This window comes from Acanthochromis polyacanthus, chromosome 20 (assembly GCF_021347895.1).
Source record: "Acanthochromis polyacanthus isolate Apoly-LR-REF ecotype Palm Island chromosome 20, KAUST_Apoly_ChrSc, whole genome shotgun sequence".
NCBI lineage: Eukaryota > Metazoa > Chordata > Actinopteri > Pomacentridae > Acanthochromis > Acanthochromis polyacanthus.
In genome coordinates, this window is record NC_067132.1 from 15,495,772 (window position 1) to 15,521,561 (window position 25,790).

At 40.0% G+C, this 25,790-nt stretch overlaps 1 protein-coding gene across 6 annotated transcripts in view; it reads left to right on the top strand.

Annotated features, from left to right (window-relative positions):
- Window positions 1-25,790, top strand: part of relch (RAB11 binding and LisH domain, coiled-coil and HEAT repeat containing) — a 35,946-nt gene that overhangs the window by 6,756 nt on the left and 3,400 nt on the right. Inside the window, exons 3-30 of one of the 6 annotated variants that reach the window (XM_022193697.2) lie at window positions 2,308-2,379; window positions 2,530-2,585; window positions 2,748-2,861; window positions 3,157-3,351; window positions 4,171-4,265; window positions 4,718-4,847; window positions 5,089-5,234; window positions 6,036-6,111; window positions 6,198-6,293; window positions 7,196-7,219; window positions 11,187-11,299; window positions 11,454-11,544; window positions 12,446-12,517; window positions 12,633-12,773; window positions 12,963-13,127; window positions 13,238-13,385; window positions 13,570-13,726; window positions 14,120-14,243; window positions 15,473-15,521; window positions 16,166-16,245; window positions 17,443-17,549; window positions 17,752-17,851; window positions 20,215-20,297; window positions 22,060-22,123; window positions 22,214-22,352; window positions 22,447-22,563; window positions 24,792-24,880; window positions 25,419-25,489. In XM_022193697.2, the coding sequence (XP_022049389.1) occupies window positions 2,308-2,379; window positions 2,530-2,585; window positions 2,748-2,861; window positions 3,157-3,351; window positions 4,171-4,265; window positions 4,718-4,847; window positions 5,089-5,234; window positions 6,036-6,111; window positions 6,198-6,293; window positions 7,196-7,219; window positions 11,187-11,299; window positions 11,454-11,544; window positions 12,446-12,517; window positions 12,633-12,773; window positions 12,963-13,127; window positions 13,238-13,385; window positions 13,570-13,726; window positions 14,120-14,243; window positions 15,473-15,521; window positions 16,166-16,245; window positions 17,443-17,549; window positions 17,752-17,851; window positions 20,215-20,297; window positions 22,060-22,123; window positions 22,214-22,352; window positions 22,447-22,563; window positions 24,792-24,880; window positions 25,419-25,489 (2,914 nt within the window). Of the gene's footprint in view, window positions 1-2,307; window positions 2,380-2,529; window positions 2,586-2,747; window positions 2,862-3,156; window positions 3,352-4,170; window positions 4,266-4,717; window positions 4,848-5,088; window positions 5,235-6,035; window positions 6,112-6,197; window positions 6,294-7,195; window positions 7,220-11,186; window positions 11,300-11,453; window positions 11,545-12,445; window positions 12,518-12,632; window positions 12,774-12,962; window positions 13,128-13,237; window positions 13,386-13,569; window positions 13,727-14,119; window positions 14,244-15,472; window positions 15,522-16,165; window positions 16,246-17,442; window positions 17,550-17,751; window positions 17,852-19,382; window positions 19,466-20,214; window positions 20,298-22,059; window positions 22,124-22,213; window positions 22,353-22,446; window positions 22,564-24,791; window positions 24,881-25,418; window positions 25,490-25,790 lie in introns of all 6 variants that reach the window. The other 5 variants (XM_022193696.2, XM_022193699.2, XM_022193698.2 and 2 more) reach the window with 5 other exon arrangements.

Genomic DNA, 25,790 nt, shown 5'->3' on the forward strand with positions numbered 1-25,790 from the left:
AGTCAGTCTGTGGTATTTTTGGTACAAGACCTGTTTCAGCATTGTTTGATATCACAATCTTTTACCCCGGTGACTCCGTCGTGACACACCATTAGAGAGTTTTGGGCAGATACATTAACAGTTGTGTCTGACACCAGTGATGCGTCATCACACAGCGTTGCCTTTAAAAGCAGCTGCTCATTTACGAGCACGTTGTTAGTTTTTGAATGTTGTGTGCTGAACATTTTTATGCTGTTGACTAAAGAAAAACAAACAAATGAATAAGCCTTTTATGCTAATGCAGACTGCTGACATGCAGGGAGGTTCGATCTTTTTGTTTCTTAGTCACCAACATGAAGACATTACTTTTTAGCCATGTACAGTGTGCCATAATACAACAGTTAACATTATCCATTATCAGCTTTTTGTAGTCATCCACCCGTTTGATTGGTAAGTGTTAGTCACTGAGTCCCGAAAAGCCCCAATCCATAACTGTTGAATGGATTCATGAAATTATATGCAGACTGTTTAAGCACTGTAATGTTTTGTGATTTATGTTTTTATTTTTTTTTATTTAGTCTTATTTTCCCCCTACACTGTACATGAATTTGAAGCATTAGAACATGCACTGTACATACATTGTTTGTAATTATTAATGTCAATAAATGTATTGTATGTATAAAAGCACTATTTTTGGGTCAAAGTAATGCAGAGGGAATGTAAACCTAAAATGTAAACGGTGCTTGCTTATGGTTTGGGGCTTTTATCAGTAGATAAAAACAGATATATAATAATGCATAGTAAGGGCTTATTTCAAACCATGCAGCAGAGATGTTGGTTCTGCCTCACATCTACAAATTGTACACCTTTTTAAAATGGCAATTGCTCACACACTTCTTACTTTACCAAATTGGCGCCTCCCCCTCTTCTTTTCACTTTTCAACCATCCCCACTCTCATTTCCCTCAACCTGTTCTTCTTGTCAAGACGCCTGCCCCCAGCTGTCTGACTCTGGGTTTTCTGGCTTCCTCCTGACGTTGATCAAACCCCAGTGAAACACTGGACAAGTCACTCCATCCAGACTAGCTTTTTGCTTCTTCTTTTTTTTTTTTTTCTTTTTTTTTAAATTTCTCTTCCCGTTATTCAGTTCTTGGTTTTCCATTTTGTTGCGATTGCATCCTGTGCACTCTTGATCTGCTGGAAAAATTGGTCAGAATGGGTGTTTTCTGTTAAACAAATAACTAAAAAAAACTGTAATATTGATGCCATTCTTTTCTTAAATTGTGGAAGCAAAAAAATGATAATGTCCTTTTGAGAAATAGTAGATTTTTATTTAAGCCCCATTATCAAAGATTGTTAAAGTTATACCTCCCTTTCACACTTCCTATACGGGCATGTTTAGCCTTTACTTAAAGAAGTGTGAAACTTACTACAGCACCCGCCGAACCATGATCCCAGACATTTGATGACAGATTTAGAGGCAACAACAGGATCAGCATCAAATAGTAGATTTTCAGTGCACAGCTATGCAACATAGTTTTCCTGCTCCATCGCTTATTACTTTTTTGCGTGTGTTTTTTTTATCTAACGTGTCTTTAAGATCTTGTGTGTTCTTTTTCTTTATTCAGTGTTAGTTTAGCATTTCAAATTGGAATTTATAGGCTTAGCCCAACATCTGCTGCTTCTGATTGTATAAGATGTCAGAAACGGCTTGCTCGTGTTATAATCCACTGTTTTTTTTAAATGAAAACAAGTATGCCTAAATCATATTTTGACTCTTAGTTTTTAAAGCATAGAATAGGGTTGTCATAGTGTAATGGTCTAATCTGTTAAAAACAAGTAACCTGAGCAGTGGCTGTCCTTTTGAGTGGCTTGAAACCAAATGTTTTAATTACTTATTAGTAAGGCATTTGCCTGGAAAAAACCTGTGTCAGACAGCTCGTAGATTATCAAGGACACATTTTGGTAGCTTAAATAGATTTGCTCACATCAGCTACTTCAGTAAATTTGGACTCCCATTTGTAAAGTCATCGTTGCTATCAATGGGAGAAAACGAGGGCAGGAGATCCTATCATTGAGATGTATCTCAAAGCATTACACACACCTGTCAAACAAACATCCAGTCAGCTTTACCATGATCCTCTGCTGCATGCGTTTCTTAGACCCATGACTTGCATGCATTCTTTTTTTTTGTTGTTGTTTTGTTTTATGACTCTTATGATCTTTTGTGTCGTTTGGTTTTTCATGCCCATCCTTGTTTTTATTTGTTTGTTCCCTGTCTTTGGTTGGATGCATTTCCTGTGTGTGTGTGTTGTCAATTCCTGTCCAGTGCTGGAGTTTGAGCTACGGAAAGCAAAGGAGACCATTCAGGCTCTGCGCGCCAACTTGACTCAGGCAGCAGGTGTGGCGTACTTTTAACTTCTTCTCCACCTGAACCCTTTTTGTTACAGCTTTCTCTCTCTTTTTTTTTTTTTGTTTCTAAGAGAATTCCTCTAGATGAATAATGCTCAGAATCCTTTCAAACCCGTCTAATGTCTCCTCAATTTCGCAGAGAGCGAAGTGCCCTCTCAGGAGAGAAAAAACTTCAAGTCAAGTCCTGAAATTCAGGTGGGAAATCTCTTAAGTGTTCAAAATACAAAGATTTGTGAATTTTTCTCCTGTGTTAGAAGGAACCCAGAGATTAAACGTGTACCTTTAAACTCCTGTGAGGCCGTCACTTGTAGGCCTTGAATGAATAATTTTACAGCTTCTCTTTCTTCTCTACCTCAGGAACCTATACGCCCACTGGAGAAAAGAGCCTTAAACTTCCTTGTGAATGAATATTTATTAAAAAACGAATACAAACTCTCATCTATCACCTTCTCTGATGAAAATGATGATCAGGTAAAGCTTTTTCTGGCTGCATTATATTTAGAGACAGTGTGATAAATGTCTAAATAGAGTTGACCTTTTTTTGTTACACTTTTCCATCTTTTTATTGCCAATTTTCTTTATTCTTAAGGATGATTAGGAGGTAGAGTTATAACCATGAGTTCCCAGACACTAGTTGGATCATATTACCACAAATATATTCAACAGTCCTGCATGGATAAATGCAGAGGACAACTCCACGTTGGACACAAATGAGGTTCACACAGTTGTTTTTTTTTTGTGACATTTTTTTTTTATTCGTTCCTAGGACTTTGAGTTGTGGGATGACGTCGGCCTCAACATCCCAAAGCCTCCTGACCTGTTACAGCTCTACAGGAACTGTGGCACCCCCCTTCCTTCTCCTCGGGACACGGTTGATGTGTCAGTAGGGGTGGATTTTGGTGATCTTCCAGGAAACTGCATTGCTCAAGAGCCTCCAAAGAAGCCTGACTTATCACAACAGGTGTGTACAGTACATGTCAGGGCTGCACAATTATGATAGAAATGATAATCACAAATCTTTTAAAGTGCAATCACTTCATCATTGATACAAACAGAGCACCGCCATCCCTTACATGTTGTTCTACATTCTTGCTACACAAATAAATTCAGTGCATCTTCTAAAGGCAAATATAAACAGGACTGTAATGAAAATTCCTCAGTCGCTCAACCCTGCATATCGATAGACACTACAGTTTACCGATGTTGTCTAAACGCCTCACATGCTGTGCACAGTGAAGCCTCTAGTCTCCCCACTCAGATACTGCAGTGCAGTAACTCAGACATGCATGTGATTGCTGTGAAAAGACTGAATGCAGTGTTAAAATGTAAGTTTTTTCCACGTTGAAACCCAGTAATTCTATCTATGCACGCTGTTATCTATTATCAGAGTTTTGTATGTGCAGAACACACAATTCAAACATCAATGTTAGAGTAGTACTCCCATTATCTTGTTTATTTGAATCAATTTTCTATTGGAGGAGATAACTGAAACAGGCTGAAAACAGTGTATTTACACAGTCATTAAGAGACCGCATCAGTTTGACCAGACAGATTGATTGATGTGACTCATTACGTATCGTAGAGGAAATGGTCCACAGAACTGCAATGATGATGATAAAAATAACCTAAATACCAGCTCTACGTTCACATTGAGTAAAATACTGTTACACTAAATGGAAAGTGGCCGCCTCTTTCACTGAAGTCTAAAGTTTTGTAGACTTTTGACCTTTTGGAGCGCCTGCTTTTACACATCCGTATTATATTTTTTTGCCCTCCCCAGCAACAGACAGAAGTGGTGCAAGAGCTGGAGTACCAGATCAGCCTCCTCAACAATGAGAAGCAGAGCCTAGCAGAGCAGATCAAGAAACTGCAGAGGTAAGTGCAAGTTTGTGCTGATCTGTACTGATGCAGACACAGTTCCCTTCATTCATAGCAGTTATTTTTCATTTGCCAATAGTGCCAAGGGCAAGTGAGAAGCATTCATAAAAATTTGAAAAGTTTTCAATATTCCATTCCACATTATTACCATAACTCTGACCAAAACTGGACCAGAATGGAAATTTCCTCTGAGCACCACTACTGCATGAAATTACAGAGAAAAAAAAAAGCCTCCACTGAAACTATGTCGAGTCTTTAATTGCCCCCAGTAGGGTTCTGACCAGTTTGCTTAACCACAATTCTGAACAGCTGAGGCATTTTACAGAGCTGTTCTACAAATGCTTTTGGATACAACACGTTGAACAGTGTATTGTTTATTGATTTGCTGCTTCACTAGTATGAAATGTGTCCTCTTTTTGACACACCCTTTCTTTTTCTCGGCCTCACAGTGAGATTCAGACACTGAAGAGGACTGTCTCCTCCCCACCTCCGGCCACTCTGGACTTGGGCACCCAGAGTGCATCTAACCTCTCTTCCTCTTCTACCACCACCGCTTGCTCCACTGACCCCCTCTCTGTGGTATGTGGGCAGTTTCAATCTGTAGTGCACTGACTTCTGCAAATGTTTTCCAGTGATGCACAGTAATAATAGGACCAGTGTCTTGCAATTGCAATATTTTTCTCAAGTCTCAGGTATTTGAACCTCTAATCCTAACTTAATTCAGTGATACCCTCAGACTCCTATGAGATTATTGCTTTTTTTTTGGCAGAATCCTACCTTTTAAACCTCTAATCCTGACTCAGTTTTCTGTTATCCTCAGCCTCCAACAGATAATGGCCAGTATCTGGACATCAGAGGGGTTTCGGAAGCTGGTAATGACACCACCTCTGTTCAAAACACATCACATCCACAGTCCCACAACAAGCTGAAGAGTCAGCCGCCTGTCCAGTTTGATCAACCGAACAGGTGAGTGGAAATTCAAGAGTGACACTTGTAAAACTGGGAAATACATAGTATTCAAAAACTTTATTAAAAATTCTGTATATACTTCCTCTGTGGAAAGATGTAAATATGCACTACAAAATGACAAGTCTTGAGTCAAAATTTTGTATTGGTTTGTATATTACTTGATATATATGGATTCCGAATCAGATTAGCTCAGGTAAACTTTACACATTGAATATAAATTACATGAAACTAATACAGAAATCATATGCAGATGTAGCCCATATAGTAGCCCGTAGTTCTTGAATGTAACCACTAGATGGAGGTAGGTAACAGCTTTGTAACCACAATGCACAAAGAGCAGTAGTTACTAGGTGAGTGACTGCCCTCTGGAGTGAAAAACTAGGTTTTGGCATATGGTTCATTTTCTCAGAGTACATAGTGGGATTGAATTTAGATTTCTGGTTATGATTAAACATTTCTTACGCCTGTCCCACCCATGCTGTAGGATATGTAGTGCGTCAACAACTAGTGAATCATTCATTCAGCAGAATACTGTGTTTCCGATGTGTCCTCATATAGTTCCCTTTTTAAAATCTCAGATTCATGCACATTTGCAAAAACGAAGAGGTAAAATACTTTTTGGTACTTTTAGTAGGTACATGACTGAGTGGCAGCGCTAAGCTCTCTGGCAGGGTAGCCCAGTTCACTCCTTAATCATTCAGTGGCCAGGGCACTCTCCAGCGTTCTGGTGTATTTCAGATTAAATGTTGCAGACTGAAGTGACTGTTTTCGGTCTCTTGCTATTTGTGGTGTCTCCAGGAAGTTATCTCCGGTCTTCCAGCAAGCCTTGCTGTCCTTCTGCAGAATGTGTTCTGACAGCCGCTTGGGAGCAGAGGTCAGCACCACACATTTCATATGCGTATAAAAAAACAAAGGGTAATTCAGGACAAGAACATTTCATAATGTCCTTCTCCTTTCCAGGTGTCTCGTATAGCAGACAGCGAGGAGAGTGTGATGCTAATGTTGGGCCGCTGTCTTCCTCACATTGTCCCTAATGTCCTTCTTGCGAAACGAGAGGTAACCCCACTCCTGCTGCTCCTCTTCTTCTCCTCCCTGTTTCCCTGTCATTATTGTCATCATCACAGGCTTCTTGTCTTAATGTCTGATAGATACACACACAGCTTCAAGGCTAAGCAGGGTGGAAATTTAGGGAGAGCTACGGAGTCCTCTTATAAATTCCAATGTAAACTGTCTTCATGCAGTGTATTGGAAACTCATTCTAACAGCCTCAGGCATCATTGGGTTAAAGGTGCTGCATGTAAAGTTATTTGTCAGTATGTTTACAGTGGTATCTTTGCAAATAGCTGTCGACATTGTCTCCTCAGTGTATATTTTCCATAATCCTCATGAAAAAGTGAATTTTGCATCTCTGGTCCGAATTTGTCTGTGAGGATAAACAAGTTTCTGCTTTCTGGTGGTGATTCACTCATTTCACCATCTGCTGTTGTGAGAAATATTTTGCTCTGTTTGCTTTTAAAGAACACCACCCTTTTTTGTTTTGTGCACACTGTCGAGGCTGCCAGTCTTTTGGCAGTGGTCTAATTGGTGTGATTAGTGGTTTGTTTGAGACAATTCATCCAATACAAAGACTGTCTCCAACCCAATGTAATGAAGCTGCACAGAGCACCTTTATCCTTGTTGCCTTTTAAGATTATATCTTTTGATAGAAAAAAGAATATCCAAAGAGTTAAAACAGTTTTTTTTTTTTACCTGCTCATCCCTAGCTGATTTGTGTCTATCTATTGATTGAGAATTTCACCTTCTTTCATGATGCCGTTCGTTTCCACCAGTCATCATCGTTTCCCCCTCTGCTGTCCCCTACTCACATTTGCTGTCCTTTTTGCCTTCACTGGTTTTATTTTTATTCTTCTCTTTTCGTCTCACTCATTCTCTCACTCTCATGCATGCCTCTCTTCTAGAGAATGGTTGCGCACCTTTGCCAGGTGAGTCTTTCACGCACTCATCTGCATGGATCTCACATGACCTGTAGATCAGAAATGTATGACTAATGCCCAGCTCCTTTAGCTACAACGGCTATCATTTAGGCTCTGACTTGTTTTAAATTATTATTATTTTTTTATCATTTGCAATTGCTCTATCATTTCTAAAAAGTGCAAGTGACTGTTATGTTATCTTGCACTGTCTTAGTATAAATTATGAAAACTGATTTGGAACCAAAATATAAACTAACATGCAATGATGACCTAAGGTAAGCAGTTGTGGCCTTAAGTGAATTGTAATGTACGTCTCTTTAATCCAGTGTATATTTACTCTTTCCCCTGTACTGAGTGGTCCCCTTTATGTTTTATTTGCGGCAATCTTTGTAAATGCCTTAACTGCTACAATGTGGTTTTGATTAGTCTTATAACATTTTTGCTGCCCATTTTCAAATATGATTATGTTATGTTTTTAAAACTAAAGAAAACAAACAAAATATTTTTTAATATATATATTGTAGTTGGGGTTTTTTGTTGTTTTTTTTTGCAGGTAGCACAACTAAATGTACACCGGCTTGCTTCCTTTAACAGTTAAGCCGGTGATTCTAATCCAGTACACTTTTTGCCCATTCTGCCTGTGCACTGGAAAAAAATCATTTGTTTGTGCACAGCCCTGGCTCTGTAAATGGGACACAAACATAATGGCTCAAGGAAATCGACACAACACTATTCCAGTGAGCCCCGTGTATGTTTGTGCACGGGACAGGGAGAAAGGGAGGAAGATGAGCAAGGAAAGGAGCAAGACGGTGAACCATGCACATGCTAGCTGTCTAAAAATGTTAACTATTTAACAACTAATCTTGTTCTCACATCACAGACTCCATCTGTTGGGGAACAGAGTTGCCGTTCAATAGTTGAGTTCTAATTTCTTCTTAAGAAAGAAGGGAATGAGATTTGGCAGTAAATTAGGCATTAACAAGCAGTTACTCCGTGGAAGCTATAATGCAGACACCTGTACAGGTGTTCTGTCAACTCATAACTGCTTGCGTGCAATGCGTGTCTGTGTATGTCCATGTGTACACAAATACAATGGGCTTCAATTTTTGACATGGTATTGGAACTTGATAAAACACAAAATGGATTGTCTGAAAGAGGTAAATCTGGTTGGAGTAGCTCGCTTCCAGGCTGCTTTGCATATCACCATGGTTATGTAGTTTTAACCAACCACAGACAGTTATGGAGAACTTAATCTCTTTGCAAAATCTGGATAAACAAACTGCAGGGAGAGGTTGGCAAAAAAAATCTAACACAGCAGAACGTCGAGGCTTTGGGGTTCTTCTTGAGTGGTGTGAACTTTGTACTGTGTCCGTTAGATCCACTGCGTGTGACATTATACACACACACACACACACACACACACACACACACACACACACACACACACACACACACACACACACACACACACACACACACACACACACAATCTGGTTCTTATATCCCCGTGGGGACTTACCATTGACTCTCATTCATACATAACCCCTAACCCTAACCTTAACCAACACCAAAACAATGCGTAACCCTAAAGAAACGTTTTTGCACTTTTACATTTTTTAGTAACAACAACATGGCCAAGAAAACGCTGTTGCCACCCGTGGGGACTTCATTTTAGGTCCCCACTGTAAGACAAGTCCCCACCTATATAGCAAATAGTCAGGTTGACGTCCCCACCGATATAGAGAAACATACACACACACACACACACACACACACACACACACACACACACACACACACACACACAGCTGCTCACGCTTCCATCTTGCAACTTGAGGCTTTCTAACCACCCCAAACGTGAAGATACACCTTCAGTTGTTTGAATGTGACACCCACTTAAGAACAAAAGGTGTTTGACCTGAAACGGTAGAGTGATAAATTGGGATTCTGCCTGCCACCTGGCTGTATTATCAGACACTGTAAATCATTAAACATTATGTTTTTGTTCAATACGCAGGACAGCACTGCACTGTGATTTGCATTCCTTGTATGAACGTTTGTATTTAATTTTCCTTTATAGTGAATTATTTATTTTCTTTTGCTATAATAATTAATTTCCTAACGACATTACTGCATACAGTAGAAGAAGAGTATGCCTTTCTTTGTCTCTATAAAGGGAGTAAACAAATGCTGTAATCATTGACTTCCGTTTTTTCTACTGGCCAGAATAACTGTGATCTTTAACGAACTCCTGCAAGACAAAGAGCATTGATAGTTTTATCAAGATTGTTGGTATGACGCATGGCGGGCGAATTTTGGAAATGCTTTAATGAATGCATGAGTCAACAGATGTTGAACAGAGACCATTCAGAGCAGAATAAACAGCAGATTTATGGCTTAAGAAATTGCAGAAGCCCAAATCTTGGAGTGTAATCAAGTACAGTTGAGGCCGATGGGACTGTTATTAGTTTTGCAGACATGTGGTCGTAAAGTATTGGACAAATTTTTTTTTAAAACTACCTTATGATGGTGCTGGCTGATAAATTGATGTGTTTATGACCGTTTTTATGTTCTTATTGGGTTATTTTCTGAATGTCTACAAATTTTCCAACAGGCACACACACACATAGCTAAATAACTAGCGTGGCTAAAAATTGGGACACATGGATGAGAGAAGTAATTAGGTGCAGTTGGATGCAGGCTCTTGTGCATGTTGGTTCATGCACTGTAATGCGTACTAGTACTACCCTTGAACAAAAAAGCAACGGGCCTCCTGTCCCTGGGTTCTGGCGTCACTCTGTCCACTCTACCTGCCCACAATGTTTACCCAGAACTGGTCAGATGTTTAACCTCCTGAAGGAGTCTTCACATCAGAAAGACTGGAGTTCACACCAAAATAGAATGGGGTCAGTGTGGTTTCTGGCTCTTCAGATGTGTGCTCTTTATGAATTCCTTTATTTGTTTTAAAAGGCCAGTGCTGTTGACTCTTCAAAATGTCTCTTGCAAGGATGTATAGTATTTCTACAGGCCAGGACAGAAGATTATTAAATGAGGCGGTTGAATTTGGCCAAATTCAGTCAATTTGCAAATTTTTGCTGTTTTTCTGACGCTTGAACTGATTTCTCCCATATTCAACTCGGCATGTAACCACTTAAAATGACCCTCTGATACTTAAAAGTCATATTTTTACTTTTTAATAGATGGCCAACATGGCACTGACTTCACAGGGTTGGTCAGGTTTTGAGTGAGTGACTCATCAAAGCCTATCTTTACCCAAGTCTCCCTGTTAGGTCAATCTGTCCATCCAGTGTTGGGGTTTTGCTTGTTCTTCCAACACTTGGCAGGAAAATAAGATATCTTCCTGGAAAAAAAAAAAAAGAAAACAGAGTTTGAAAAAAATATTTTTAACTCTGTGTGCACTCTCTAATTTCGGTGTGTGTGGCGGGAATGAAGGGCTGACCGCAATTTGGCCATGGAGGCCCTGCATCAAGGGCAGCCGAGCTCTCTCTCCTCTGGCTGGAAGGCCCATGAACTCTGTCTGAACTCTGGAATAGAGCTCAGTTTTAGCACAAGAAGTACTGCATTCAGTATGTGTGTGTCCGTCTATATTCAACTGTCTGGGTGTGTGCATGGCTCGAGCTTTATATGTGTAACCAAACATCCTAATCAGTCAAGGTATACCGCCAAGAAGATATTGAGGGTAAGCATGTTTTCTCCAGTGTTGATGGGCTCCTGTTGGTTTTCAAAGTTGGCCCTACTGTGTGTCTTTCTCCCCGTGACTTGCCCATTTTCTCTCCTCTTTTTGATAAGCACCTTCTCCCCTTTTCCTGTTTCTGCTACTCCATAGATTTACAGGCCTGCTTGACTGCTACCAACCGTCCTTTCCCTCCATGTTGTAACCATGAGCGCATTCTGTTTTGGCAAAGCTAAACTGATGCCAGATTTTTCCGTCTGTCTGTCGTTTTCTCTACTTCAGGAGTTGATTCCTCTCATCCTGTGTACCGCCTGCCTACACCCAGAGCCTAAAGAGAGAGATCAGCTCCTTCACATCCTTTTTAACCTCATCAAGAGACCGGATGATGAGCAGAGGTGAGTGTATGGATAGTACAACGTGCACATGCATTTTATGATACCGACTGACCACTTACCAAGAAATCATTCTTTAGACCCAAAGATTGGGAGACAAACTGTTTATCCAGTTGTGATTTGTCATATTTACATGTATGTATGTGTGTTTTCAAAGACAAATGATCTTGACGGGCTGTGTTGCGTTTGCACGGCATGTGGGTCCCACGCGTGTCGAGGCGGAGCTACTTCCTCAGTGCTGGGAACAGGTACAGTGCTGCAGCTGACCTCTTTTAGTTCATCTACTGTATGTGCTGCCACAGAGTTTTACATCTTTCCATTCGGTTTACTTCTTCATACAAACTGAGTCATTTGAAAACTGCTTCTTTGTTCTATTTCTGAATCCCAAGTTTAATTTTGTGCTGAAGTGTTGAACAGACAACAGAATTAATCAGCATGCAGTCTTTACTGGCACTGAAACATTCATATTTGTCATTTGTGTTTTGTTTTATTTTTACTGTTGTGTGTGTGTGTGTGTTTTTTTTACAAAGTTATCTGTGGAGATATTCAATTAAATTCAGCTGTTTCCAGCTAGAATAGTCATTTACCACATTAACAATGTCTAGACTGTATTTCTGATTAATTTAATTTAATCTTCATTGAAAAAAAATGTTTTTCTTTCAAAATTGAGGACAACTTTTGACTGGTAGTGTAGATTTCACAATGCAGAGGAAGAATTCTGCAACAAAAAACACATATTTCTAATTAAAATAAGAACAATTTATACAAAAAAAGCTAAGTCCTGGTGCTACTGGGAAGATTCATTCAGTGTTTAATTTTATCCTCTGATCCAGAAAAGGCCTGTCACTACCTTCATAGCGTCCCTGACATAAATGTGATATCAGTTTTGTTTTCATTGCCACCTGTGTCACCCAATTCAGCTCCATGATGATAAACAAAATCTGCTGCAATGACAATAGCAACTCCCAGCAGTTTGGAGGCTGAGAATCTGAGTAGAAAGACAAATAGCGGTTTCCACAGGGTCAGCGTGTTGATGATTCTTGAGTTGTTTCCATTCCATGGCGGCTGCACTCCCGTCTGGTTCTCCCTTCTTTTCAACTTCTGTTCCTCTATTTCTCTCAACATTTCCCCTAAATTTGTCCTCTGCAGATAAACCACAAATATCCAGAGAGGAGATTGTTGGTGGCAGAGTCCTGTGGAGCCTTAGCACCTTATCTGCCTGTAAGAACGTATTGTGCATACAGAATTTTAAATTGATCGTACGTGGATATACTGCAGATGAACGACATCTAGATGAATTCTTTGTTTCTCTTCATCTTGCTTTGTGTCTCTGCAGAAGGAGATTCGTAGCTCCCTGGTGTTGTCTATGCTGCAGCAGATGCTTGCCGAGGATAAAGCCGACATGGTCAGGGAGGCTGTGGTCAAGAGTCTGGGTATTATCATGGGTTACATAGATGACCCTGACAAATACTCCCAGGTATGTGTTTGGAGAGTAACATGTTTGAAGACAGTGTTTTTTTTTTTTTTTAATGCTATCAAGAGCTGCCACCATGTAGTTATCTGTCAGTACTGCCGCAGGATTTTGCACCAGTCAAAACAGTGGTTCTATATATACTTGTGGGTTAGGTTTCACTCCAGTTTTTTTGTTTGTGTGTTTTTATTCCAGGGTTTTGAGTTAATGCTGCTGTCACTCGGGGACCCATCAGAGCGGGTGGTCAGTGCAGTCCACCAGGTCTTCATTCCTGCCTTTGCTGCCTGGACCACAGAGCTGGGCACTCTGCACACCGCACTTATCCCTTCTCTATTAGCACGAATAGAGAAGCTACTTAATGTAAATGGTTTTTCATTCTCTTTGAACTCATTCATTTCAGTAAATCTTGCAATACGTTTGATTAACGCAGTCGTCTCACCATTTCATACGTTTTGCCTCCTCTTCTGTAGCAGGGAGAACATGGCCTTGATGAACACAAACTCCACGTTTTCCTGTCAGCCCTTCAGTCCCTCATCCCTCCTCTGTTTGCTGTGGTGCTGCAAAACGCACCGTTTACCAGCAGAGCCAAACTCCACGGAGACATACCTGCAATAGAAGGTAGCGTCACTGTTTACACAAACGCTGTTACTTGTACAAGAGATTCACTTTTGATCGAAAAAACTGAAGCAAAAGCTGAGGTCCATGTACACGTTTTCTAATTGAACAGTCGTTTGCTCTTATAATTCTATAAGGAGCACATTTACTGAGTTTCTACTGTTTTCCTGTATCTTTTGTCTTGCAGTGACCCGGTTCCCCAGACCAGCTTCTCCTCTCCAGGATGTGGCAACTATCATCGGCAGCAGGGAGATGCTAAGTGCTCTGCTGCTACTCTATGACCACCAGCTAGAGCATGAAGGAACCACCGGCTGGGACAGTCTGCTATGGGTGGTCAACCAACTGTAAGAAATACACACACACAAAGTGGGGTTTCCATTACTTCAGAGGACATTACATTGGCTTGTATTCATTTTCTACAGTCTCAAAATAACTTTAGCCATAACCACTACTTCCCTAACCCTAAAACCTAACCTTAACTTAAACTGAAACCAAGTCTTCATACTAAAGTTTGATGATTAATGCATTGAGGGCTTCCCTAAAGGGAGTCCCCCAGAAGGGAGACCAGTATTCATGTTATATGTGTGTAAACAAACTAATTTGTGTCCCTACAACATGAATAATGCAAGCACACACACTGTCAAACACATGCATGTTAACCAACAGTGAACAGTTGACTGAAAAAGATAAAGTCATCTGAACCTTTACTGATCTCCATCTGTCTGCTATTCCTCCAGCCTGCCTCAGCTCATAGACATTGTGGGTCGCATCAATGTGACATCGTCAACCTGCGTACACGAGTTCTCCCGCTTTTTCTGGAGGTTCTGTCGCACTTTTGGAAAGATTTTCACCAACACTAAGGTAGGGACACGTTAAGATTTAGTTTGAGGATACCACAACGGTAACCCTCTGAACTCCAAGCAGTTTGCGGATGTTTTTGTTTGTAGCACATTTCCTCACTGTGGTCTCATTTTTCACTGCGCTATAGTGATCCACACATCTGTGGAAACAGCACAACCATTGGGAGGAGCAAATACAATTTCAAAATGTGTTTTGTGCAGTATAACACAGTTATAAAGAAACAATGAAAAAGTTACATTTCTTTGATCATTGAATTTACAGAAATTGAAAAAATGTAGAATCAATAAATCCAACTTTTTTTTCCCCAAGTGCTCAAAATTTTACCAACGCTATAGAAACAAAGAGTCTCTACATACTGTATACTGTAGATACTTCATTTATCTTTGTATTTGTCTTGTAACTGTGTAAAAAAGGCCGTTCAGTTTAGCTCATCAAAAAGACTGGAATTTGTCAGGCCATGGCTTCTCATTTGTAGATTTTTTTTTTTAACAGAATCTGGTTCTGACAAATGGTTTATTTTGGGCATTATTTATCATGAGACATGTGGAATAGAGAGTTTCTTTTGAAATATCATAACTTAACTTTAGATTTGACTATTTTTTCCGACCAAAAGGTGTGATAATGATAACTTCATGGACTGTCGAAAACTTAAAAATCCAATGATTCTCTTGTTTTTACAGTTTCTGGCGCTGATAAATGACGTCATTTTGCCAGTTTAGTTTTTAAAATACCATGCTTTCAAACACGCCATTGGAGTTTATAGGTTCAAATGGCAAAACTTGAAGTAGTCTTCCTCAGTTTAGCTTCTTCACCCGAACATGGACATTTTTTATTTCTTTTCATATACTTTTATATACTTTTCAGAGCATGTACATTATTACTTGCTTAAGACTTTACATTGCAGTGCTTCTCCTTTTCTCCTGTGATGGTAAATGTGTTATTTTGTTGTTGCTGTGTGTCACTATCTGTCAGCGGTGCAAAACGATGAATTTATAGCTCAACAGTATCCTAATGAGTTTGTTATTTAGGGAAAAATAAATGAGTAAATGATTTCAAACAGCTTTGATGACTGTATTCTGAGGAGTGGAAAGTTCACTGTTTATTTATTAGAGATTCATGTCAGAGGTTGATGTAAAATTCATTTTATGGGATGTTTAAAATAGAGTAAATGTCAGTAATATTTATAAATGAAGTGACGTCATTTTTAGAAATCTTATTGACCTTTTCAGGTTAAACCACAGTTCCAAGAGATTCTTCGACTCTCTGAAGAAAACGTTGGTAAGGGCAGTTTTGACATACGGACTGAAGTGTTTAAAGCTTTTCTCAGCTCTCTCAAGAGAATGTTGATAGGTGGAGTTCAGACACTGACACTGTTGATGTAAACAAGCTATTTGGAGTCACTTATGGGTGTTCCCCTTTTTCTTTTTTGAATTCCGGACATGTTTTTGTGATTATAAAGAGGTGCTTGGTCTCATCTGGCTGCCAAGTGATTTAGCTTTGGTATTGTGGCCATTTATGAAATGTGTTTTGTATTGGGACATAGTCAGTGTTGAGGTCATCGTGAACCTTATATAGCAGTTGTCCCCTTTCAGTAGACTTTTGTGAAACCACAACAATATAATGTATGCTGGGCCCACATTGTTGCACACACAGTAATGTGCAGCACAGTATGTCAGTCTGCAACTCGCTTCATCTTGTCCTAAGCTTTTTTTTAATTTTCCTCATTAATTGGGCAAAACAGGACTGTTAATTCAGATATGCATGGCCCCAGCGTTCAGTATAAGAAGAACAGTGTCATATGTAGCCTATGATACAATGTAGCCACAAGAAGTCATTTTGTCTAGATGCAGAAAAATGCTAATACGCTTTTTGAAAGGTCTATTCCTTTGACCTGTTTTACTCTGCATTTATTCTTCTGACAGATGCTTCAGCAGGGAATGGTATTCTCACCAAAGCCACAGTCCCCATCTATGCCACTGGAGTGCTGACATGTTATAACCAGGTACCTTAATAGCAGCTCAAGCAGTTGACTTTAGGGGTCAAATCTTTTGATGTTTTTTATTTGTATCTCAGTTACTCATTAAAGTAATTTCCATGTTGCTGTAATATATCCATCCTCTGTTTTCCACATAATTTCCTAAACATTAGATTATATTAGTCTGGAAATGATTTATATGGGAAGTGGAGGCATTGTAGCTGCTCAGCTACCACCTTGTTGTGTTTAAATTTGTAAAGAAAAAAATAGGCAATTATGTATTAGGTATGTTTAAAAACAATACTTAATGAACTGAATGTAATGTGCAACTAAGTTAGAATTTGTTAAAGACAGAATTCATCACACTAAGATATTTTATAGATCTGGTCTAGTGGAAATATGTGTGTAAATGACTGTTTTATAGCAGATGTTATGTTGTATTTGGGTTTCATTTAACACAAAACTAAGAAATCCAACTGCACTGGATATCAGTTAGCAGCTTAAATGTCAATCAAATTATGATTTACCAAACATCAAGTGGCTCAATAATTTAAGCAGCTTAAAATGAGGAATGAAGAACCTAACTTTTTAGGAAACTTAGATTCACTTATTATTAGTTGCTGACCTATTTTCACTTTCTTACCGCCTTAATTCCTATTGTTTGTTTTTTAAAGAATTGAAATTTAACAGGCGCTTCTTTAACTGTAACACTCATATATAGTAACCAACTGAATAGGACATTCTTGAGAATTTCCCTGTAATTATCAGCAAAATATCTGCTAAATTAGCTGGAGAAAACACAAGCTTGAAAGTGTAGCATTGCCATAAGTTCATCTATATCGTAAGCTGACATTTTAAGTCGTTTTTTGGACCTTTGTTCCTTGCTGAAGAGTGTGTACCACATTGTACTTTGGGTTATTGTTCATTGTCATGAGGGAAAATCCACTCCAAAATACATCAAGTTACCACATATTTTTGTTTTGCTATTTAGCTTCACAAAATAATGCGGCAGTTGCAAAACACGGGAGTGCTGTATTTTGAGTTAACTTTCAACACAGTGTGTCACCAAAAAAATGCTCGGAGCAGTCCAGTTCAACCCGTGTTAAAATGTATTTTTAGAAAAGCGTTTGTCGCAGCACACTAAGTAACAGTTGAAAACTGTGAACATTGCAGATTTTAAAATGTGAATATGAATGTAGATGTAAAGCGATTGTTTTTCTAAAGGAGGAGGATCGCAAGCTGTTGGTGGGTTTCCTGGAGGATGTTATGACAACCCTGTCTCTATCCCATGCACCTCTCGACAGCCTGAAGGCCTCCTTTGTGGAGCTGGGGTGAGATATACATAGACACGCATGCATAGATTTAATCTTTTTTTGGCCTGTGGTGGAAGATACCCCCACTTTTAGAACACATTTTCTTTTGTACAGTCATTCATTTGCTGTTGTAACATGTGAATAAATTACATTGCAGTGTCAAGTTAGTTGATGGTCATCAGTCACCACAATATTTATGTTTTTTTTTTCTCTATTTCAGTGCCAACCCAGTCTACCATGAACTGCTGCTGACTGTTCTGTGGTACGGGGTGGTCCATACATCTGCTCTGGTCCGCTGTACTGCAGCACGGATGTTTGAGGTACAAAACGGACACACAAACACACAGATAGTGTATGGAATAAATCCCAGTTGTTTAGATTTCCACTACAAATATGGTGCTGTTGATACATTTGCTTTTTTTTTTTTACATTCTGAGCAAGACGTAAAAATAAATGACCGTGACTCTGCTACTGAATGTATAGATAAAATGTATCGAGATTTTTTTTAAACAACTTTCATTAAAGCATCTGAAGTTTGTTATATGATGATTGTAAGCCATTTTAAATGTAATTATATGTAGTGATGTATTGAGCAAAACGGATTTTGTGCAGTTATACATGCTAGTACAATCCTGCTGTATAGCTAATACTTTTCTGTTTACTTATTTGCTGTACATGTGCTAGCTCGGCTTGCTGTTGCTGCTGTTAAACATGCATATAATATTAAGCTATTCTGTCTTTTGAATGGCAGTGAAGACTGTAGCAATAGCTTATTTGCCCTCTGGTTCCAACTGTATGTCTAGACCCTCCTGGAGTTAACATCAGACCTTTCACTGTGCACACGTCTCTGAAGTAACTACAAAATATCTGCTCTATATCAGCTAAAGGTCAGTCAGTGACCTGAAAGTGCTGTACGGTCAAAGGAGTTGAAGGCCTGTTCGTTTTCATTGTTGTTGGAAAGTGTAATTTAATCAGAAATGTTTTCTCATGATTATTATCATTTTATTTTATTTTACTGTTTTCACTATTTTAGCTCTTCTGGAAACTTAATACTACTGTTATTTTTTCAAGGAAGACAAAAGCTTCTCTGTTTTCTTCCTTGCTATTCTATTGAGCTGATTGTATCCATTTTAAGCCAAGTCAGAAGTCCAGGCCAAAATCCATGAGAGACATGAGATGTGTGCACACTGTAGGTCAAATGTTGGGATGAGGCTCTAGGTATAGCTCTGGAACGTGGCCTATGTTGATCTAAACCCTGGGGGGAGGAGGAGCGGTAGGCTGTATTCATGTCCCCCTGTTCTGTGCGGTACTTGCCCTTTCCCAAAACACCTCACTGTCACCATTCCATAGTGTAAAGCTGTCCACCATCGTCAAAACTGTGGATTGAAAGGTGGTCCTCTACCACAGATGCCAGATCAAATGAGCATTCTCTCCTATTTTCTATATTTAAAGTGACTGAAATAATCTGATCTGGAGTATGTGGAAAGAGCCCACAGTTTCCTGCTCACCTTACTGTGACAGTACTTGTGCAGTTTACCTATGTTGGCTTTGCCGTGTCTTCTGCATACCTGCGGGTGCATGAATGTGTGTGTGTTTGTGTGTGTGAATGTGTGTGTGTGCACACACTTGCTTGATACATGCAGTGCCGCTCCGTGCCTTGCAGCTATGGTTCTTGTCATTGTATATCACTTTCTTCCTATCTTTTTGTGTTTGTTTTTTTCTTTTCCCTACCCTCTTTGTTTTGCTTTTTTTTTTTCTTTTCTCTCTATCTATTGGCGGTGTTGCTCGCTCTTGTCCCAATGCCCCGCCCACCTCTGTGACATCACGGCTGGCTCTGTCCAATCCGATCAGCTGCTGGTGAAGGGGGTGAATGAGACGCTGGTAGCTCAGAGAGTGGTGCCGGCTCTCATCACACTGTCCTCCGACCCTGAAATGTAAGTGGAACAACAACAACAGTAAACCGTGCCGCGTCTCTCTCCCCCTTCTCTTTGCTGCTTAAGAACTATCACATTAGTCTGTACCTGCCAGGAGCAAAGTTACCGCAAAAAACACTTTTAAGACAATATCATAATTGATAGAATTTGATCTTGATTTACACTTTTTAGTAATCATATTGATTGACTAGGATATTTTTCTGTCAATTACAATCAGATCTAAATGGCGTCAGTTTCATTTGTTTGGAGTGGCTCCTGTGTAGGTTTAGACTGTGCCAGGGGGTGGTTCTTCAGCATAACCCCTGTTAACACTAACATCATGCATGTCGGCGTCGTCAATCTGCAACACTAACTCATGCCAGCTCCCATCGCCTTATCAGTCTACGACACTGACCAGTCCTGTGTCTGACTGGTGCTTATACATTGTCTACATGTGACACAATCCCAGCATGCTCATCTGTAACCCGTCCCCTCCTCCTCCTCCTCCTCCCTACCCCACTTCGTTAAAGCAGGGCCCCTCCTCCTGACTGACTGGCCTACGAGTGATTTATTATCACCCCGTCTCTCTCAGTTTATCCTGTCACTCTTTTTTTCTCTCTCCATCTCTTCTATATTTTTTCTTCTATCTGTGCCTCTTTCTGTCTCACCTCTCTCTGTCCTCCGTCTACATCTCCCTCTCTCCTCCTGTCTCTGTCCCGTCCCACCATGCCTCTCCCTCTCTCTCATCCTGCTGTGTGGTGGGTTTGCAGTTGGTTCTCCGAGGCATGAGTGAAGCATTAGTAGATCGCCGGGCGGCTCCAGCCCTTATAACTCTGTGCAGTGGGCCTGAATTGTGAGTCAATCGACACAAGAAAACCTCTCTGTAAACATTTTTCATTTTGTGGGCTGCATCCTTACAGTGTAAAACAGTGTCTTCCTATAAATCTGTCTTGCTGAAGAACCTTGATGTGATGCCAGAACCGTACATCTTAATATTTGACTGATGAAGCAGCTTCTTTAACCACCACAAAAACTCAGCAGAAGATAAGAATCTGAAGTCACTGGCCTCTCTTCTTCTAGTTTGTCTTCAGCACACACTGATGTGATGTCAGTGAGCCACAGTGACTGGATAATTGCTTAAAATCTTATTTTGTTCAGTTCTTTGTTTTTAAGTATAAACAACAGACAATCCTGTTAGTCATCTCTTGACAGTAATTCAAAGCATTTTTGGCTTTAATGTCTGTGATGAGACACGGTGATGAAATTTGAAGCATTGCTGTTGGAATGTAGCCCGTTTCATCTTATCATTCTTTGTATTTAAATGCACACATTGAAGAGTATACACCTGTCTCCAACTTGTACATCAAACACATATAATTTAAACATCTTAATATATGTTTCCGGTAGTTGGAAACCTTTCCAAAAATTTGGTTTGATATCCCTCACATATCTTGCTGTGTCTACAATCAGCAAACTTTTGACTCCAACAATCCCTCGGCGACCCATTTGTATCTTTTTCTGGTCCTACTGACAGCCGAATGATTATCTAATATCTCTCTAACAGCACCCCATTAACCTTGCCTAATGCAATTCATTTCAATCATTGATTATTGTGACTTGTTTTAATCATCATATTTGTTTGTATATAACAGATTTGGGAATTCTGTGCATGAATAAAAATATGTCTGAATCTGAATTAGGTAACCAGTTAAGAAAAAGTATATGTGAACCCATTGTCTTGGATTTTTTAGCGTTTTGTTTTTAGTTAGCCCAACAAGGATACGGTCAATCTATCATATCAAGTAAAGTATTGTTAGAAAATTCAGGTCAAATACAGATTTGGGTCAAATATTTTTTTGCAAATTGTTGCTGTTTTTGTGTTACAATCTAGAAAGTTGGCGCCATTTTGTTCACCTTTATGTCCTTGGTGTGTCATGGTGCACCAGATGAGTGGCAGTAACTTCCTCTAAATAGATCGTTACTGATCAGATGGTCACCACTGTAACTGACAAGTCAAAAATATAGTCACTTGGTTAGCAAAGCAGTGTCAGTAAAGTATTGATAGCATTGACAGGTCCTCCAGTTGGCACTGACAGTTAATTTTGTCTGAATTTCACTGCCTCTGGTCATGTAATAGTTCTAAATTGGCCATACAGTAAGCACCCCTGTTGTTGCTGTGGTTAGCAACATATCATTACTATATAATTACTGTATTTGGACGAAGCCTACACCATGTGTTAACCAGAATAGTCCAATTTCTTTGTGGTTTTAGTGTAAATGCTGCACTGGATGTGGCACTGTAATAGAAAACCTGTACAAATATGTGATTTAAGTCAATTTTGAAATCATTTGACTGGCCCAGGAAACCTGATTGGTGCCTCCCTACTGACGTCATCATACCCTGAAGCCACCGGAGTTGCTTTAATGTGGTTTCAAAACAATCTGAAGAATCACACATTATGACATTTATCAGAAAACAATTTGCAGATGATGTTTGACTCATTCTGATTCAGGCATAAAGACACGCTACTGGAAAAATTCAAGAATACTTCAAAGAGTGATGAGGTGACTGTGAATGGTCAAAACATTGTGTTGCTTTCCTGCTGTTTTTTTAGCTCAGTGAGGATATCCACTATTCCCGCCTTCGGTACCATCATGGAGACCGTCACACAGAAAGAGGTAGGGAATTAAATGTAAAACCGGCCAATGTGCAGACGATGAATCAGTCATTGTAAAAGGTTAAAAAATACTTTGCCTCTGTATGTGTAGCTGCTGGAGCGTGTTAAAATGCAGCTGGCGTCATTCCTGGAAGACCCTCAGTACCAAGATCAGCACTCTTTGCACATGGAGATCATCAGGACGTTCGGGAGGGTTGGACCTAATGCAGAGCCTCGCTTCAGAGACGAGTGTATGTAAAACATACAAATGCATTCAAAAGTCCCTCATACCCAATCGCATTTAAATGTCTGTCATGTGCGGCAACTTTTTCTTTGTTTCTGTAGTTGTGCTGCCACACCTTCACAAGCTGGCGCTGGCTAACAACAGCCAGGTAACGGAGAGCAAGAGGATCGACATTGCCACCCAGCTGTTCGAGGCCTACAGCGCCCTCTCCTGCTGCTGTATCCTTCCATATGTTGCGGTTTGTGTAAATTAATCCATATGCTGGTCAGCTTTGATCTGAATTCTTGATAGGGACTTTAGTTTATAGTCCCAGTAGTGGCTGCATTTATATTTGTATATAAAAACTTAAGGGGAAATATGCGTAGTTCACTTTTTTCTAAGAGGTCACCACACACATGCTTTTATAACTACCGTTCTTATGTATTTCCAAAGGATTTACTAGAAGTCTGTGTCAAGGTTGGCTAGGGGCCACGGTTAGCTGTCATAACACTGAGTCAGTGGGCAGACCAATTGAATAACCGGTCAAATGCTAGTAACACCGGTCAGATGTGCCTGTGTAACTGTGCGTTGGTACGTATCAGCGCAGTCCCGGTGCCTGAGTGCATGGACCACTGTGTGCGTTGGCAGAGTTCGCCTGTCATTTGGCAGGAGGAGAAAGGAAAAATAAGCTGCCTCCATTTTGGGGCTAGAGGTAATTACAGGGTTGGTTAAGCAAAGGAAAGGATGAGAGAGGGAGAAAGCGTGTGAGAGGAGGAAAAGGACTGAACATCAAGTCCAATCCTTAGGAACAGTTCCCAGGACAAGACTCACGTTTGCATTACCTCTGCCGTGTCTCTGTTGTCCTTCTCATCTGTGATTCTTTCCCGTCTTACCATTTCTCACACTCTTTTTCCTCTCTGCTTCATCGTTCTCTGTCAACCCTACCCCACCCAGGTCCAACTCACGTACACACAGACAGAGGACAGCTGGTTTGAGGTTCATTCCTGTGGATTTTTGTCAGGCTGTGATTTCACAGTGCAGTAGTGTCCAGGAGGTATAGCCCTAACCTCAGAGGCCCTGCCTCCCACGGCACTTCTTTCTCTTGTAATCAGTGTGACAAGCTCTGAAGCTGTACATTCCCATCTCTATAAATATGAATTTGTTCACTGTTTTTACCTTATAGCTCTGCTGCAGTTGACAGGTGGCAGAACATGCGCAGTCCTGGACTTAAGTTTGTGTCAGCCTGTTTAGGTAGCAGATGGGTGGAGCGTAGCTTTCAACTGCACAGTGATGAAGAACATTTTCAAAATCAAAGAAAAATATTTGAAAATCAGTTGTGGTTTATTTTATTCATTTTCTTTTAAATTGCTGGCAGGTTTCTGTACATTTTTTAATTCTCCTGAGGTAAACCCCTCCCATCTGGTAATTCCTGGAAGCGCTATCCAAACAGTGCAAACACTAATAGTGACTGTCTGACCTTGGGAACAGCGCTTCCTTACTTTACGTGTCTGTATAAGTGGCAAGAAAAACAGGGAATTCTGACTGGATTAAAAACTGTGATAATTTTACACAAGGTAAAAAGTTATTACAATTTATTAAGTGCATTTTGTCTTTTTTTTTTATGACAACACTGATATTTTTTGCTGTAGTGCCGATCAACAGTTTAAAAAATTGTCTTTGTTAAATTACAGGTGGTCTATTTGTGGTGTAATTTTTCAGAATTTTCTTTCCCAGATTTGATTTTACTTTTAAATATCTTTTGCCTTAACCCACTGAACTCCAAGTAGTTTCTGGACTTTTTTTGTTCCTGTCACGTTTTAACTCATTGTGGGCTCAGTCCTCACTGCAACAGAAAGTCCTGCACCTCTGTGGAAAGAGTGCCGCCATGGTTAGAACTCAGAAACGGCTTCTGTGCAATGTGACAAATGTATAATGCCAGAAGTCATTAAATAAAATGGAAATTGAATTTGCAATACTGTAGAAAAGATAATTCTACATAATATGGATATTTTATTTCTAACATCTTTAATTTGATTCCATAGTCTCTGTTTAAACACAACCTGCAGTTCAGCCCTGTTCAGCTGAAAAGTCAAACAACTGCTGGAAAACGCTGAGTCACTCACGCCTTCCTGGTTGCAGTGAGAAGCCACAGTTTTGTGTTTTGTTTTTTTTACAGAATCTGGTGCGAACTGTTTATTTATGGTCAATTTTTAAAAGTGACTTGTAAAGTGATTTTTGATCATATGTCTCAATTTTAAGCTTAAATGCGGCTACCGTTTGGGATGGAGGTACACACCACTGATGAGTCGTTTAAGGACAATTCTTTCTGGTTTCACAGTTTTCTTTGGGATAGTATCACGCTAGGATCTTGAAGTAGCAATGCACTTATTCATGGTGCTTTTGGTCAAATGGCATTTTCCCCCCACACTGTTTTTTTTCCCCTTCCTTCCCTTAACGTCCTACACAGTCATTTCCGAGGAGGTGATGGTCAACCATTTCCTGCCTGGCCTCAGGTGTTTGCGTGCCGACATGGAGCAACTCTCTCCCGAGCATGAGGTTGGTAGACACACACACACGCGCGCGCGCATACACTCGTGCATTCAGGCAGATTTTACGTTTTTATCAGACACTGACTCTGACACTAGACATTCATTCATAAATGCGAGTGCATTATCTCATCTGCATGCGTATGCTCTGATGGCCCAGACTGTCTCCGTTTTTTGATCTGTTCCTCCCAGTGGATTGCACACAATCAAGACAATGAAGACAGACAGTGTGACTCTTTACTTCTTGTCAGATACACTCATAGACACACACCTACCATATTTATTTGCGTCTCAGAATCTCACGCGATACATTTCATGTGAGCATTTTCCCAAGGTGACTAACAATCAGCTGATTCTTCTCCTCTCTACATCCATTCTGTCTGTATGCTCTACATACCAGGTGCTAAGACTTTTTTTTTTTTTTTCCCAAATATTAAATTATACGAATTCGTACAGAGTCTTAATTTTGCTATGCCTGTTTAGTAGCACTCCAACATGTACAAACATGCTGTTAACAAATCAGCTTGATCTGTTTCTGTCGTTCACAGGTGATTCTAAGTTCTATGATCAAAGAATGTGAAATCAAGGTGGAAAACAGAGGAATGTCAGACGCACAAGGGTGAGAAACATCACACGAGTCACATTTGCATCATCAATTCTTCTGAAAGGATGCACATAATATTGGTAGTTATTTGATGAGATGGCTGTGTGAGTGACGGCAGCCTGAAGGAGTCCTACTGTGTGGAAAGGAGCCACTTTACAGTGTTGGGACTGGGCCTGTATTGTGGGTTTACCTCCCATGAGGAGAGCGTACAAAAGTGTTGGAACCACACTCATTATGTGGGCATCTTCATAGAAGGAGAGAGCAGAAAATGAGTTGTTTTGCTAAAGCTATGGAAGCTGGGACACAGGCCACATTG